Here is a 17,903-nt window from a genome sequence, read left to right on the forward strand (position 1 = left end):
ATTAGCAGTAGATGCCAGTGATGAAGCTGCAGGAGCTGTGTTGTTGCAGAAGGGTGACCTTGATGATATTGACCATCCTGTAGCTTACTTTTCAAAGAAATTTAATGAGCATCAAAAGAATTATTCCACCATAGAGAAAGAATTACTGTCACTTGTTTTAGCCTTGCAACATTTCAGTGTATATGTTTGCACCGCTCAGAAACCATTGACTGTGTATACAGATCATAACCCATTGGTGTTTCTGAGCCGAGTCAAAAACAAGAACAGAAGGCTGTTAAACTGGAGTTTAATTTTGCAAGAGTTTGATCTCATGATAACTCACATTAAAGGCAAAGATAATGTGATTGCTGATTGTCTTTCCCGATGTTAAATGGGAAACATGTATTTGTACTAATCTGATAGTCTGTAGTTGTGTAGCATGATAATTATTAACATTACTAACTCTATGCGCGGTTAAAATTTTCTTGGGAAAATTTTTTTTTTAGGTGGGAGGTGTTATGGACTCAGTGAAAGTCCCTTTAAGATAGAGAGTGTGTGTGTATGTGTGTGTGGGGCGTGCTTACGTCAATAGAAGATAAAGGACGTAATGACGTTGTTGAAGAAGAAGAAGAAGAGAGAGAGAGAAGGGAGAGAGACACCAGCCTGCTTGTTTTCTCTATCGATGGATGAGAAACAATAACTGTGTTTGCCACTGAAATCCATGTATGGAAGTTGGAAGTAATCTGGTGGAGTTCACTTTGTTGCTGACCTGTAGAAGGAAACAGGTATTTATGTGTGGACGACCACGGTTCGGATGCTTTTCGGGGTGAGGAAGTCACTACCGAGTAAACACTGAAGTGTCGTTTGGGTTCTATTGTGGAACATTTGGATTTCGTATTTACTCTCTCTATGTTTCTCTACGTCTACGTCTTATCTTCAGACAACGGTGGTTGTTGAAGAAGCCCTTGCTCATGTTTCACCTTATGGCTTGCGGAACTGAACTTTAAGAACCATTCAGGAACTGGGAGTTTTGGACTTTGTCACACACACACACACGAAGAGTTTAGTTTTGGGGATAACGTTCGAGGTTTAACATTTTTGAATTCTAACATACTAACATTTTTTTTTACTTTTATTTTACGTATTATCATAAGTAGTGATTAATAAAATAGTTTTTAACACTGAATCATGCTCAGTGTGTTTCTTTTGTTGCTGGTTTGTGACACAGTTAGGACCAGGGCATTGGAAGTTGTCAAGTTGGTGGAGTGCATGAGATGTAGGTGAGAATACACTGGACAAGGGGAGATAGGACAGAGTCAAGGTATGAAGGGATATGTTCAGTGGAGCAGGAGCAGGCAGAAACATTGAGTCTACCAGAACACTCCTGTTTATGAAATCTTAGGTAAGCAGGCAGTGGGGGGGGGGTTGGGCCACATGAAGATCCTGTTGTCTTCAATGATTTCAACTCTGCCACTACCCAAGGCCTCAACAATGAGCATTCCAGGAACTAACACCATTGTTTCTGAGCAGTTTAGAACATGCAAGCACATCTATTTGCCTCTTGCAGCCAGAAACTTTGCACTACCTTGTCATTGCAATAGGTGGGTAGTAGGTCAATAACTGTGAATAATCTTGATGATGTAGCTGTTGTGGTTTTGCAAGACTACAGAGGTCTGAGGTGTTGATGAGAGGCATTTGAGCAGTACCTCAGGCTACTGGTTGATGGGAAGGTATATTTAGATTTGGAATTGGTTTATTATTGTCACTTATACCAAGGTACAGTGAAAAACTTGTCTTACATACCGTTCATACAGATCAATTCATTACACAGTGCATTAAGGTAGTAATGCAAAGTTTCACAGCTACAGAGAAAGTGCAGTGCAGGTAGACAATAAATGCAAGGTCATAACGAGGTAGATTGTGAGGTCAAGAATCCATCTTATCGTACTAGGGAACTGTTCAATAGTCTTATAACAGTGGGATAGAAGCTGTCCTTGAGCCTGGTGGTATGTGCCCTCAGGCTCTGGTATCTTCTACCTGATGAGAGAGGGGAGAAGAGAGAATGTCTGGAGTGGGTGGGGTCTTTTATTATGCTGGTTGCTTTACCAAGGCAGCGAGAGGTATAGACAGAGTCCAAGGAGGGGAGGCTGGTTTCCGTGATCTGCGTCCACAACTCTCTGCAGTTTCTTGCGGTCCCGGGCAGAGTAGTTGCCGTACCAAGCTGTGATGCATCCAGACAAGATGCTTTGATAATAAAACCACTGAACTTGACCAGTTCTGTAGAATCAGTGAATTTCTTGCAGCATAGCACCTAAGCCACAATGTCATTTATTCCCAAAGCTATTGACTCCCATTACATTTTGTCCATATATCTGGAGGACCTTCTGGACCTGAAAGTAGGACTTCTCTTATTTCCCTTCAGGGTAATGACTTAATTAAATGACTTGTTGCTTGCTTTCTGATCAATGGTCATGTCAATTGTGCACAACACCCAGTCTATTTACTATTGCTTTCAAATTTACCCAATCAGAAGTTATACAAATGATGACAACAACATGATTACTGTTTTATATATGGGAAGTGCTCTCAGACCCAAGATTTTTTTTAAACACATTGATTATACTTATCCAGTTCTTCATAGTTTACTTGGCTTGAAGAGCAAAAGAAATTAAGTACCCCCACTAGAAATGTAAAATCTTGGTAAATATGACCAGCAACCATAACTGTCTAATCATTGAATACTTTCATTACATCTTAAGTTTTAAAATCTAATCAATTTTGCAAAAGGTCAAAAATATAGAGTGGTCTATGAAAAAACCTATTTGATGTGATTCCACTTTTCACAATAGCAACTTCTAAGATTCAAGTGTTGCTTTGCTATCTAACAATACAGAATGAAAATCATTCCATGTCTCTTGAATTGACAATAAAAGAAGCAATAAGTATGGAAATAATTATACCTGATTCTCTTTGTCTGAGTCACAATGCTTAACTTGTTTTTAATCCATGGATGTCAGTACAAGATGAATAGAATAGGCCTCAACTTTCATGTACCTTTTTAATCATTTTGATTAACCATTGTAGTTTACTTAATTTAAAAAATATTTGAGTTAGTATGCTGCCATTCAGCTTTATATTCACATAGAACATTAAATGAATACCTAAATGATCATTATGAGAAGAAACTATGCTCTGCAATGTTTCAAAGAGCCAGAATTGATTGTGAAGAATAGATAATGCCAATATTAAGTGTATCCATAAGAGTTGAGTGTTTGCTACATCTGATTTGAGAGTATTGGAAAAATCTCAAAACTCTTATTGATTAAGAGCATTTTGTTTTAAAAAGAAAATTGGCATTTTTAAATTGGAAAGACACATTTGATAGGAGAAAAAAATGAGTTACTGATTTTGTCAGAATAGAACTTTGTACTGTAGAAAAGCCATCACATTCTGGGACAAGTTAAAATAGCTATATTTGACATTTACTGTCTATAGAGTGAGGCTTATTTTTACATAGAATTAGCATTGTGATCACTAATCTAATTCTTGGAATGGGCAGGTTGTCATGATGAAAGGTTGGACAGGCTAGGTGTGTTTCCATTTCAGCTTAGAAGAGTCAAAGGTGACTTGATTGAATCTTGATAGTGTGAGGTGGAGAGGATGTCAGAGTTATGAATTTTTGGAACTCCCTCAAAGGATGATGGAAGCTTTCAGAGGAAGAGATAAATGGAGTTTAGTCAAAGTTTATTTTAATGCATAAAACAATTATTTGCTTACTTGGATTTATTCCAAGTTCTTCTCAAATACTATTTCCCAGAAATAAGATAATAGTCATCCACAAAGCATTTATTTTTGAATCTTTTGAAGGCAGCAGTAGCTAGAAACTTGCTAAGTTCAGGGGTGAAAATAGGGATGCAGAGTTGAGATTACAGTAAAATCAGTCAGTCAATCTCATTAAATGGCAGAGTAGATTTGAGAGACTGAGCGGTCTATTTCTGGTCTTATTTCATATGTTCATAGAATTGATGTATAAAAAGAAACTAACTTTGTTGTTAACATGATCTCATCTTATCAATATTGATGTACAGCCCATTTTCGGTCTTAAAAGTTCATAAATGTAGGCAGCCTATTGTCCAGAGATTGAAAACCTGTCAGTTCTTCTGCCTGCAACTTTGTTGTAACTTTGGAAACGACACTGACAATTGCAAAATGATTAAAAGTTGTTTGCTTCTGGTGTTCAGTTCCTACATCTACATATTCCTAACTGAATATGTCTGCTCATTCTGCCATTTAAGATACAGAAAGTACACTGCTACAGTTTAAAAAATAAGGAAGCCTACCTTTAGTATAAGATTTTTCCTCAGAACTGTAAACTGAAGGACAATTAGCACCCTGCTAGGACAGGGGAAAAGAATAGAAAAAGAGGATAGGGACAACAAATTGGAAATCAAAAGGGATTGACGAAAGCGCACTGATGATGACCATTTAAACATTGCAATGAGGAGAAAAATTACCATTCTTTATGCTGCTGCTTTATACAAGAAGAAGTTAAGTCTGTATCTGAATTTATTTTAATTACAATTTTTATCAGGATGCATTGTGAAATTTATAGAAGTTAATTTGACAAAATCAAATTTTATTAAATCAATTATTTTGAGTGATCTGAATATAGAACATAGAACACTACAGCACAGTACAGGCTCTTCAGCCCACAATTTTGTGCCGACATTTTATCCTGCTCTAAGATCTATCTAACCCTTCCCTCCCACATAGCTCCCCATTTCTAACATTCATGTGTCTATCTAACAGTCTCTTAAGTGTCCCTAATGTATCTGCCCCCACAACCTCTGCTGGCAGTGCGTTCCACGTACTCACCACTCCGAGTAAAATAAACTTACCCCTGACATCCCCCTTATACCTTCCTCCAATCACCTTAAAATTGTTCCCTCGTGTTAGCCATTTTCGCCCTGGGAAAAAGCCTCTGACTGTCCACTCGATCTATGCCTCTTTTCATCTTGTACACCTCCTTCAAGTCAGCTCTCGTCCTCCTTAACTCCAAAGAGAAAAGCCCTAGCTCACTCAACCTATCCTTATAAGACACACTCTCCAGTCCAGAAAACATCGTAGTAAATCTCCTCTGCACCCTCTCTAAAGCTTCCACATCCTTCCTATAATGAGATGACCAGAACTGAACGCAATCCTCCAAGTGTGGTCTAACCAGAGTTCTATAGAGCTGCAACATCACCTTATGGCTCTTGAACTCAATGCCCCAACACACCATATGCCTTCTTAACAACCCTATTAACCTGCGTGGCAGCCTTGAGGGATCTATGGACGTGGACCCCAAGATCCCTCTGTTCCTCCACACTGCTTGGAGTCCGGCCATTAACCTTACATTCAGCCTTACAAATTTGATCTCCCGAGGTGCATCACTTCACACTCATCCAGGTTGAACTCCATCTGCCACTTCTCAGCCCAGCTCTGCATTCTATCAATATCCTGTTGTAATCTACAGCAACCTTCTATATTACCCACAATACCATCAACCTTTGTATCATCAGCAAACTTACTAACCCACCCTTCCACATCCTTATCCAAGTCATTTATAAAAATCACAAAGAACAGGGGTTCCAGAACAGATCTCTGCAGAACACCACTGGTCACCGATCTCCAGGCAGAATATGCTCCATCTACCACCACCCTCTGTCTTCTATGTGCAAGCCAGTTCTGAATCCACACAGCCAAGTTTCCCTGGATGCTATGCCTCCTGACTTTCTGAGTGAGCCTTCCACGAGGAACCTCATCAAATGCTTCACTAAAATCCATGTACACCACATCCACTGCTCTACCTTCATCAATGTGCTTTGTCACACCCTCAAAGAATTCAGTCAGGCTCGTGAAGCATGACCTGCCTCTCACAAAGCTATGCTGACTGTCCCTAATTAGCCTATGCTCCTCTAAATACCCATAAATCCTGTCTCTAAGAATCTTCTCCAGTAATTTGCCCACCACTGAAGTAAGACTCACTGGTCTGTAATTCCCAGGGTTGTCCCTACTCCCTTTCTTGAACAAGGGAACAACATTTGCCACTCTCCAATCATCTGGCACTACTCTTGTGGCCAGGACACAAAGATCATTGGCAAAGGTGCAGCAATCTCTTCGCTCACTTCCCGTAATAACCTTGGACATATCCCATCCGGCCCCGGTGACTTATCTATCCTAATGTTTTTCAAAAGTTCCAGCACATCCTCTTTCCTCACATTGACATGCCCTAGAGTATCAGCCTGTTGTATGCCATCCTCACAAATGTCAAGGTCTCTCTCTCTGGTGAATACTGAAGCAAAGTATTCATTAAGGACCTCCCCTACCCCTTCCAACTCCTCTTTTATCCCTGATTGGTCCTACCCTCACTCTAGTCATCCTCTTATTCTTCACATACATGTAGAATGCCTTGGGGTTTTCCTTGATCCTACTCGCCAAGGTCTTCTCATGCCCCCTTCCAGCTCACCCAAGTCCATTCTTAAGCTCCTTCCTGGCTACCTTGTAACCCTCCAGAGCCGTCTGATCCATGCTTTCTAAACCTCAGGTAAACTTCTTTCTTCCTCTTGACAAGATATTCTACATTTCGTGTCAACCACGGTTCCTTCACTCTACCATCATTACCCTACGTCAATGGGACAAACCTAGCCAGAGCCCCATGCAAGTATTCCTGAAACAACCTCCACATTTCTGTTCTGCACTTCCCCAAGAACATCTGTTCCCAATTTACGCTCCCAAGTTTCTGCCTAATAGCATCATAATTCCCCCTCCCCCATTTAAATACTTTCCCATATCGTCTGCTCCTATCCCTCTCCAAGGCTATGGTAAAGGTCAAGGAGTTACGGTCACTATCTGCAAAATGCTCTCCCACCAAGAGATCTGAAACCTGATCAGGCTCATTGCTTAGTACCAGGTCCAGTACAACCTCCCCTCTAGTTGGCCTGTCCACATACTGTGTCAGGAATCTTTCCTGTACACGCCGAACAAACTCCGTCCCATCTATCCCATTTACACTAAGGAAGTGCCAATCCGTTTTAGGGAAGTTGAAATCACCCATGACAACAACCTTATTTTTTTTTTGCACCTCTCCAAAATCTGCCTCCTGATCTGCTGTTCAGCATCTCTGCTGCTATTGGGAGGTCTGTAGAATACTCCCAGTTGAGTGATCACTCCCTTCCTATTTCTAACTCCCACCCACAACTTCCATCCACACTGACTCAGTGGATGATTCCTCCAGGACATCCTCCCTTTCTACAGCTGTGACACTGTCCCTGATCAGCAAAGCCACTCCCCACACCTCTGACCCTGTCCCTTTTGAAACATCTAAACCCTGGAATATCCAGCAGCCATTCCTGCCCTTGCGACAGCCAAGTCTCTGTAATGGCCACCACGTCACAGTTCCATGTACTTACCCATGCTGTAAGTTCATCAGCCTTGTTCTTGATGTTTCTCGCATTAAAGTAGACACTTCAGCCCATCCAACTGACTGCAATTTTGCCCTTTCAACTGCCTATCCTTCCTCACAGTCTGCCTCCCTGCAGCACTTGTCTACATACTCCTCGTTATCCCATAGGAGCCGAAGGTCATCAAGCTACATCTCCAGTTCCCTAACACGGTCTGTAAGGAGCTGCAGCTGGATGCATCTCATGCAGATGTAGTTATCAGGGAGACTGGATGTATCCTAGAACTCCCACATCTCACAAGCTAAACACACCACTGACTCTGGAGCCATTCTCACTACTCTGTCCTGTCACCAAAGGGAACACCAAAGCAAAGAAAGGAACTTACCAGACACTTACCTTCGCCTCTTCTCACCAAAGAAGCCTCAAGCCAAAGCCTCAGCTCCCCACTCTAATACTGGTCTGCTCCCAAAATGGCCACTCTGCTTATACTTGCCTTACCTTTATTTGCTGCTGTTAATAAGCCAATCAACTGGTAACAATTTGCAAATGTGCCTCGTTTAGACTCTTGCAAAGTGAAACTCAAGCTCAGGCACAGAGACCCACCTCTTTTCAAAGGTCCCGCTCCAAATCTCACTCCAACAGTTCAAGGATTGCAGCTTTGAGCAAAGACAAAAAAAAACTTAATGGCAGAAAACCTTCTCCCCACCTTGAAAAATATAGTAATCATATTAAAGTTAAGTTGCATCGGTTATATTCTCTGCAGCTAACCTATTTGCATACTTTATGGATGTTGTTATTTAGGTCTCCTGTGACTAAAATGATTGTTTGTCAAATCAAGGATGGGTGCTAGAATTGAGATAGCATAGAGCATGCATGGAATCGTATCCCAATAATAAATATGCCAATGTCTTCAGGGGAGGGGAGAGAGGGCAGGAGAGATAATCAGCAAGAAAACAAACATGTGGTTGACAGCACTATTTTGTTGAAATGTGAATTGAATTAGAGAACTGATGAGAGAACATTTTCCATTCCTAAATATAGAATTCTGCTTTTTGGATAATTCCTAATGTTTTGTCAAATGTTCATCATTTTGAAGTAATTCAAAGCAGTTCTAAAAGAGATTTGGGAAATTATATTTCCTGCACTTTTAAAGACCTATGATGACTCTGATAATTTGTGACTGTTTTGCTGCAGTCTGGACGCTGCCAGCATTGGATTTATCATAATTATAGACAGAAGAAGAGACAAATGGAGTTCAGTCAAAGCATCATTAATGCGAATAGCGGTGAGTAGAATTTCAGCTATTTGATTACTAACATTAGATTTATTCCAAGAGCTTGCACTCTTCCCAGAAATAAGATAATGATCATCTGTAAAGCAATTCTTTATTTTAAAGAAACATTTATTTTGTTCAACATTCAGGCACACTATAATATGACAAAAAATATCCAAATTAGCATCATTATTTGTTAATCAACAAGTTAATATGATAATTATAATATAAAAGTAAGTAGGTATAGAATCCTTTGTAAATTCTGTTCCCATTGTTAATATAATTGATAAAGAGAAAAATAATGTTTCTGTTCCATATTACAGTCAAATACAGCTTTAAACTATTTTGGCAGCTCATATTTATTAATGAAATAAAAGTGGAACTCAAGACTTTTGTTGAACTGATTAAAAACAAAGGGAATGAAAGTTGAGCTGTTTTGCATATGCTAAAGTCAATTTCATGGTAGGATGTTTGTAGCCACATTTGGGTTGAAGTGTGGTCAGAGTGTGCCTTCATGTGCTTTCAGTGAGAGCGTGCATAATATGAGATCCAAGTTTGAGCAACAAAGCCTGGTCTCCAATCCTCTTGGACCTTCTTTCTATTGGACCAAGATCTTGCTCTGTTTGTGTAGCTGGTGTGCAATGGACACCCCATGTTAAAGTTCATGTTCAGGTACCTTATTTCCACTCCAGTACTGAGGGACCTCCTTGACGGTGAGGGACCACTGAAGGAGCAGTGAAGATTTTCAGTTTCTCCTGCTTTCTAAGTCTGAATACTTTGTGCTTTTCCTCATTAATGCATAGGATAGCTCACCCACACCTTTATCCCCATCCCACCTCCTTTCAGCCACTTACCATATTCTTGTTGTGGCACACTGCAAAGCAACGTACAAGATTTAATGGCAACATAAAAATAACTAGTGCTGCTAACTCTTCTTCAGTTTTACTCTGCTCTGTGTTATTCTCATGTGTCTTCTCTTTCATGAACTTAAGCTCTTCCTCAATTAAACAAATTCAAAGAAGCCAAGGAAGTAGCAGTGCAGTTAAGTACTGCAGCCGGTTGGTGCTGTGCAGACTTTGTCTGATGGCTCAGTAATGCAAGAAAGTCCTTTTTTTAAGAATTGAGAATAGCATTCCTCAAACAAAAACATGTACTGAGACCGCAACTTTTAAAAATAATTAAATATTTTAAAATTGTCCATGTGAAAATAAGGAAAAGATGGATGGAGATTTTAGGAAGGGGAACCATAAGTTTGCTCACAGTGGCAGGTTTTTGGAAGATCAAAGGGTTAAATTATGGCACTATAGAATGATTTAAGGACCAAATCCCAGGCAATTGAAAGCAAAGCTGCCAGTATTGGAGAGGATAGAGGTTACAAGAGACTAAACTCAAAGGAATTAAGAGCTTGGAGGGGTATTGGTGGGGGTGGGGAGGTTGAAAGACATTTAACTGAAGTTGAACAGATGGGAAATAGCTAAGTTATGGAGGATTTTAAAAATAAAGTTAATAGCTTTTAAGGCATTGAAAAGCATGGAGCCTTTGTGATTAACAAGGGCAGGGGTGTTGAACAAGATAGGATGTGCACAGCATTGTTTAAGATGTTTCAGTTATTGAAGTTGGAGAATTGGAGTCCATCCAAGTGAGCTTGGAATAGATAAAACAATACAGCAAAGGCATGGGCGAGAGTTTAAATGATAAATGGGCTGAAGCAGAACAGGATGTTCTGTTTCATAGATGGAATGGGCTGCATTTGTGTGGGGAGGATGTGGGGAACTGAAGGTCAGTGCATTGTGAGTTCTGATGCAAGTAATACGAGTCATTTGAAAACTGAAGTCAGTAAGGGGATAAAGATGGGGACTGAACTTGCATAGAAAAATCTGAATATGATGGCTTTGGCCTTACTAGAGCTAAGTGTGGCTTGTTTAAAGACATTTGGTGGAGAAACAGTGTGACAACGTAAAGATACAGTGTACCATCAGTTTATTTGCAGAAACTGACTCCCTGTTGATGCTAAGGGCAGACTGGTGAGGTAATGGTGGGGGAGAGTGAGGAGAGGAAGTGACTGAGAGAGATCATCTTGCTTGGAATTGATAGAACCAGATTAGAAACAAATGAGGATTGTCCCTCAGAGCTGGCAAAAGTATTGGAAGAGAATAATATGGTTAAGTCTATCTAACACTCTAATGAGGTCATTTATAACAAGTGCCACACTGCAGCTCATTCCAGACAAGTTGCGTGCAACAATCCCCATTCATACATAATCCCTGTAAATGCTAATCAAACTCCCTCATATCCTTAATATTTCTATAATTGATCAACCTTTTGATTACTTTCCATACATTGCTGTAGTTCTGTGTTAATTTTTTTATTTGATAATAAGATCCTTCAGATTTTTTTGTGACTATATTGAGTATGGTATATTAATACCATAGAACCAAGGAGCAGAATCAGGCCATTTGGCCCTTCGAGTCTGCTCTGCCATTCGATAATGGCTGATTTATTTTCCCTCTCAATCCCATTCTCCTGCCTTCTCCCTGTAACCTTTGACACCCTTACTAATCAAGAACCTATCAACCTCCACTTTAAATACACCCAATGACTTGGCATCCACAGCCATCTGTGGCAATGAATTCCACAGATTCACCACCTTCTGGCTGAAGAAATTCCTCCTCATCTGTTCTAAAGGGTCATCCTTCTATTCTGAGGCTGTGCCCTCTGGTCCTGGACTCCCCCACTACTGGAAACATCCTCTCCACATCCACACTCTCCAGGCCTTTCAATATTCGGTAGGTTTCAGTTAGATACCCCCTCATCCATCTAAACTCCAGTGAGTACAGGCCCAGAACCATCAAATGCTCCTCATACATTAACCCTTTCATTCCCAGGATCATTCTTGTAAACCTCCTCTGGACCCTCTGCAATCTCCACCGGCACATCCTTCCTTAGATATGGGGCCCAAAACTGCTCACAATACTCCAAATGTGGTCTGATCAATGCCTTATAAAGCCTCAGCATTACGTCCTTGCTTTTATATTCTAGTCCTCTTGAAATGAATGCAATCATTGCCTTTGCCTTCCATACATATTGTAACTTGGTGAAAATCAGAGTTGTAAACAAAGTCTTGAACAAGACTGTTGTAGAATTTAAGAATGTGGATGGATATATATTTGGTGGGGTTCAAAAAGCTGTGTAATGTGAAAAATTAGTATGGAATAACAAGATTAAGAATATTTGAGAATAATGGATAGGATCTAAAGAAACTTATGCAAGTTTTAGTAACTTTTTAACTCAACAGTGGGAATACATTATATGCCATATTTTATGGTTTTATATTGCATTAATTAGCAAAGGGAGTTAAATAATCTGGAAAAAAAATTGTGTCATCTGTGTCCAGTTTATGTTCTTACCTCCCCAATGGAGTCCTCCTTCTCTTACATTTTTCAATTTATCTTTTTGTCTAAACTTTATCTCTCTATCATTGTCATTTCCACTTACTTCTTTCCTCTTCCTTTTTTCTGGGTTTATTGCTTAAACTTCCTAATGCTTTCCATGATTGATCAGAAAGCAGCAAATTAACAAGAAACACTTAAGCTATTAGCCCCATTGAGATGGTTTTCAACCTGATCTGATCAGACCCAATTAGATTGGTATAAAATCATGCTGATTTGTTAAACATTTCCATAAATGGGATTTGTATAAAAGCCATAATGACAAATCATTAAAATATAACTGTTACAGTAACTGAAGATTTAATATAATAATGAAATATAATGGGTCTTTGAATTGAGTAAAATTTTACATTGAGAAATAACTGCAGAGATCAAAAATTCATTTTTCTGTAACTGAGAACTTAACGCATAATACATGTTAATTTTTTGTAACTGTACATTTTATAGAATTGATATTAAATTAATAGAAAATTGAACATGATTAGCCATGTTTTTCTTGTCATTTTTTAACATTGGAACTTCCATTATGTTATCTTCCTTGACATGTAGCCTCTCAATATAACCAAAGATATTTTGCACTTGCCATTTAGAAAACCAACAAATACCAAGTGATGAAGAGTCATCGACTAGAAATGTTTCTCTTTGCACAGATGCTGCTTGAGTGTTTTGAGAATTTTCTGTTTTTACCTCAGATTTACAACAGCTGTATTTTTTTGATTTTCAAGAATTAAGTGACTTCTTCAAGAAGTTAACAAGGAGTACCACTCCTACCAAGTTCATGTGCATTTCACATGGTACCCACTTGCATATCTACCTATCATAGTCTATTAATATTGCCACTTTACTCATCTGTTTCCTCTTCCTTTCTTCCCACAATCAACACTCAATTCCCTCTTCCTCCATTGTTCCCTTCTCTCTCATCTGTTTCCACTGTTCTACTTAAGTTCAGATGCTAATAGACTATTTCACACCTCTCCATCCTATATAATTGCAAGCTATTTATTTTGTAGGCAAGAATCCCTGTTCTTGTGAGCATTTATGCTACAGTAAACAGATGGATCAGCAGTATTAGCATTAAGACTTCCATCGGAGCTGTGGACTCATAGGACCCAAATGGGTCTGGCTCTGTTAATTTCATCAACAAATGCTGGCCAGTACCTTCAGGCTGATATTTGGCATTCATGAGGCTATGATGACTGTGATTTTGGTTTCTCTCTTTTTCCTTCAGGCAGCATTTCCAGGGAACCTGCAGCTTGTGTTTGTGCTGCGACCTTCCCGGTTCATCCATCGGACCATTGCTGATATTGGCATCATGCTACAACGAGATGACTTTAAAATGAAGGTACCGGTAAGCATAGCTTTTATTTTGTATTCCTAGAAACTCACAAGTGATTCTTGTGACAATCGGAGGTATTGCATAGCATTACAAAGAAAGTACAGTATAGAAATAAGCCACTTGGACCACCTGGTCTGTGGCTGTAATTATGCTTCACATTAACTGGCTGCCACTTTACCTCATCCACTCCTGTCTGCATTTACTTTTGTTCCTTTCCCTAATGTACTTACCTAACATTTCCCAAAAAATACATTTTGTTGTCTAGTTATACTTTCTTTCATATTATGTCGATTAGCACTGAGGAGAGTAATGGTCAGTATGAACAGTACAGGCCCTTCAGCCCACGATGTTGTGCCGACACTTTATCCTGCTCTAAGATCTATCTAACCCTTCCCTCCCACATAGCTCTCCATTTTTCTATTATTCATGTAGAACCATAGAACACTACAGCACAGAAAACAGGCCATTTGGCCCTTTTAGTCTGTGCCGAAACATTATTCTGCTAGTCCCATTTACCTGCCCCTAGCCCATACCCCTCCAGACCTCTCTCGTCCATGTACCTATCCAATTTACTCTTAAAAGTTAAGAGCGAGCCCGCATTTACCACATCAGATGGCAGCCCATTCCACACTCCCACCACTCTGAGTGAAGTTCCCTCTAATGTTCTCCCTAAACCTTTCCCCTTTCACCCTAAAGCCATGTCCTCTCGTACTTCTCTCTCCTAATCTAGGTGGAAAGAGCCTACTTGCATTAACTCTGTCTATGCCCCTCATCATTTTGTAAACCTCTATAATATCTCCCCTCATTCTTCTCCACTCCAAGGAATAAAGTCCTAACATGCTCAATCTTTCCCTGTAACTCAACTCCTGAAGACCCGGCAACATTCTTGTAAATCACCTCTGCACTCTTTCAATTTTACTAACATCCTTCCTGTAGTTCAGCGACCAGAACTGCACGCAATATTCTAAATTTGGTCTCACCAATGACTTATACAAGCTCACCAAAACATTCCAACTCCTATACTCAATACTTTGATTTATAAATGCCAGGATGCCAAAAGCCTTTTTTTACAACCCTGTCTACCTGTGACTCTACTTTCAGGGAATTATGTATCTGAACTTCCAGATCCCTTTGTTCCTCCGCACTCCTCAGTGCCCTACCATTTACTGTGTATGTCCTCCCTTGATTTGTCCTTCCAAAATGCAACACCTCACACTTGTCTGCATTAAATTCCATCTGCCATTTTCTGGACCATTTTTCCATTTGGTCCAAATCCCTCTGCAAGCTTTGAAAGCCTTCCTCGCTGTCCACTACACCTCCAATCTTAGTGTCATCCACAAACTTACTAATCCAATTTACCACATTATCTTCTAGATCATTGATATATACAACAAACAACAATGGCCCCAACACAGATCCCTGAGGCACACCACTAGTCATAGGCCTCCAATCTGAGAAACAACCATCCACAGCCACTGTCTTCTCCCACTCAGCCAATTTCGAATCCAGTTTACAACCTTTCCATGGATGCCCATTGACTGAACCTTCTGAACTAATATCCCATGTGGGACCTTGTCAAAGACCTTAAAGTCCATGTAGACAACATCCACAGCCTTACCTTCATCTACTTTCTTAGTGACCTCCTCAAAAAACTCCACAAGATTCGTTAAACACGATCTACCACGCACGAAGCCATGCTGACTATCCTTAATCAACCCTTGGCTGTCCAAATACTTACATGTCCTCTCTCTCTCAGAACACCTTCCAATAATTTACCCACTATTGGTGTCAGGCTCACTGGCCTGTAATTACCTGGTTTACTCTTCGAGCCTTTCTTAAACAATGGAACAACATGAGCTATCCTCCAGTCCTCCGGCACCGCACCCGTGGCCAAGGACATTTTAAATATATCTACCAGGGCCCCTGCAATTTCTACACTAGTCTCTCTCAAGGTCCAAAGAAATATCTTGTCGGGCCCTGGGGATTTATCTACCTTTATTCGCTGTAAAGCATCAAGTACCTCCTCCTTTTTAATCTCTGTATGTTCAATGACAATAGTGCTTGTTTCCCTTCCTTCCATATCCACGATGCCAGTTTCCTGAGTAAATACTGATGCAAAAAAAACTGTTTAAGGCCTCCCCCATCTCCTGAGGCTCCACACATATACAACCACTCTGATCTTCTAAGGGACCAACTCTGTCTCTTGCTATCCTTTTGCTCTTAATATACCTGTAGAAACCCTTTGGGTTTACCTTCACATTATCTGCCAAAGCAGCCTCATGTCTTCTTTTTGCCTTCCTGATTTCTTTTTTTTTAGTATTTTCTTACATTTCCTATACTCTTCAAGTACCTCATCCGTTCCTAGTTGCCTATACCTGCTATACACCTCTCTCTTTTTCTTAACCAGCTCACCAATATCCCTTGAAAACCAAGGTTCCCTATGCTTGTTACCCTTGCCTTTAATCCTGACAGGAACATACAAACTCTGCACTCTCAAAATTTTGTCTTTGAAGGCTTTCCATTTACTGAACACATCCTTGCCAGAAGATAACTTATCCCAATCCACCCTACCTAGATCCTTTCTCATTTCCACGAAATTGGCCTTTCTCCAATTTAGAACCTCCACCCAAGGACCAGACCTGTCCTTATCCATAATTATCTTGAAACTAATAGCATTATGGTCACTGGACCCAAAATGCTCACCTACACATACTTCTGTCACCTGACCTGCCTGGTTCCCTAATAGGAGATCAAGTATTGCATTCTCTCTCGTTGGTACCTCTATATATTGATTTAGAAAAATTTCCTGAACACATTTGACAAATTCCAAGCCATCCAACCCTTTCGCAGTGTGGGAGTCCCAGTCAATATGTGGAAAGTTAAAATCCCCTACTATCACAACTTTCTGTTTCTTACATCAGTCTGCTATCTCCCTACAGATTTGTTCCTCCAATTCTCTCTGACTATTGGGCGGTCTATAATACAACCCTATTAGTGCGGCCACACCTTTACTGTTCCTCAGCTCCACCCATATGGTCTCTGTAGACAAGCCCTCCGGGTTGTCCTGTCTACGCACAGCCGTGATCTATTCCCCGACCAGTAATGCCATTCCTCCCCCTCTATTACATCTGAAACAACGGAAGCCTGAAACATTAAGCTGCCAGTCCTGCCCCTCCTTCAACCATGTCTCACTAATAGCAATAACGTCATAATCCCACGTGCCAATCCACGCCCTAAACTCATCCGCCTTACCTACAATACTCCTTGCATTGAAATAGATGCACCTGAGAACATTTCTATCATGTACAAACCTTTGATTTCTGTCCATACTTGCAGACCTCACGATCATTTTCCTCCTCACTTTCTTCTTTAACACTCTGGTTCCCCTCCCCCTGCAAATCTAGTTTAAACCCACCGGAGCAGCACTAGCAAACCTACCCGCCAGTATGTTAGTCCCCTTCCAGTTCAGGTGTAAACCGTCCCTTCGGAACAGAATGTGGCTAAGAGTCTCTTAAATGTTCCCAATGTATCTGCCAAGTGCTATGATAATAAAAGATTCACACATTTTTAACTTATATTGCTCAAAAACGTAAGTCACTTTTAAAATGGCGGAAAACTAAAATTATGGAATGCTGGATGTAAGCCAATGATGAATGTGTTTAAACCATCAAAAAGAACAAACAAATGAGCATGTTTAGATTAATATAACAGACATTTCATGATTAAGGTGTCAGTGGGCAAGCTTCTGTACACAAGTTAATTCCAGGCAATGCACATCTAAAATTAGAAATCAATAAAATCATTAAATTGAGATGGACTAAATGGGAACAGAAGCCCAGCTTGATTAATTTGCCATGTTAAAATTCTACTTAGTTTGTCATTGAAAAATTGCAGTCATTTGACAACCAATATTATAGTTCAAAATAATTGTAGTTATGACCGTATTGTGATAATACCAGCCATCAGCATGTAATAGTAATTTCTGTATAATTAATCAAAAAAACTGTTCTGCATCATAAATTATAAACTCAGTAATCTGATCATTTATTAAGCATACATTGAAGGGCAACAATAAGTGTTGCAAATTTAGTCAAAAAGGAAGGTTTAGGAAGCTGCAATCAGACAGGGCTTTTAAGGAGCACAGGGAATCAGGAGGGCTAAAAGAAGCCATGAAATGTCCTTGGTGAGGAGGATTACTGAGAATCCCAAGGCATTTTATATATACATTAAAAAGAAGAAGGGTCACTGGTGGTGGTGGTGGGGGCGGGGTAAGAACCACTCAAAGACAAAGGAGGGAATTTATGGCTGGAGCCAGAGGAAGTGGGTGAGGTACTATACAAGTATTTCACATTGGCATTCAGCAAAAAGGAGGACATGGAGGATAGCAAGATCAGGGAAGGGCATGTTGTTATCAAGAAGGTGGT

At 40.0% G+C, this 17,903-nt stretch overlaps 1 protein-coding gene across 2 annotated transcripts in view; it reads left to right on the plus strand.

Annotated features, from left to right (window-relative positions):
• mcf2l2 (MCF.2 cell line derived transforming sequence-like 2) overlaps nt 1-17,903 on the plus strand; it is a 235,805-nt gene that overhangs the window by 88,212 nt on the left and 129,690 nt on the right. The window contains exons 5-6 of one of the 2 annotated variants that reach the window (XM_052018737.1): nt 8,616-8,706; nt 13,372-13,491. In XM_052018737.1, coding sequence (XP_051874697.1) covers nt 8,616-8,706; nt 13,372-13,491 — 211 coding nt within the window. The remainder of the gene's footprint in view (nt 1-8,615; nt 8,707-13,371; nt 13,492-17,903) is intronic. The other variant, XM_052018738.1, reaches the window with a different exon arrangement.

The sequence above is a fragment of the Pristis pectinata genome, chromosome 6 (genome assembly GCF_009764475.1).
Source record: "Pristis pectinata isolate sPriPec2 chromosome 6, sPriPec2.1.pri, whole genome shotgun sequence".
Lineage (NCBI taxonomy): Eukaryota > Metazoa > Chordata > Chondrichthyes > Rhinopristiformes > Pristidae > Pristis > Pristis pectinata.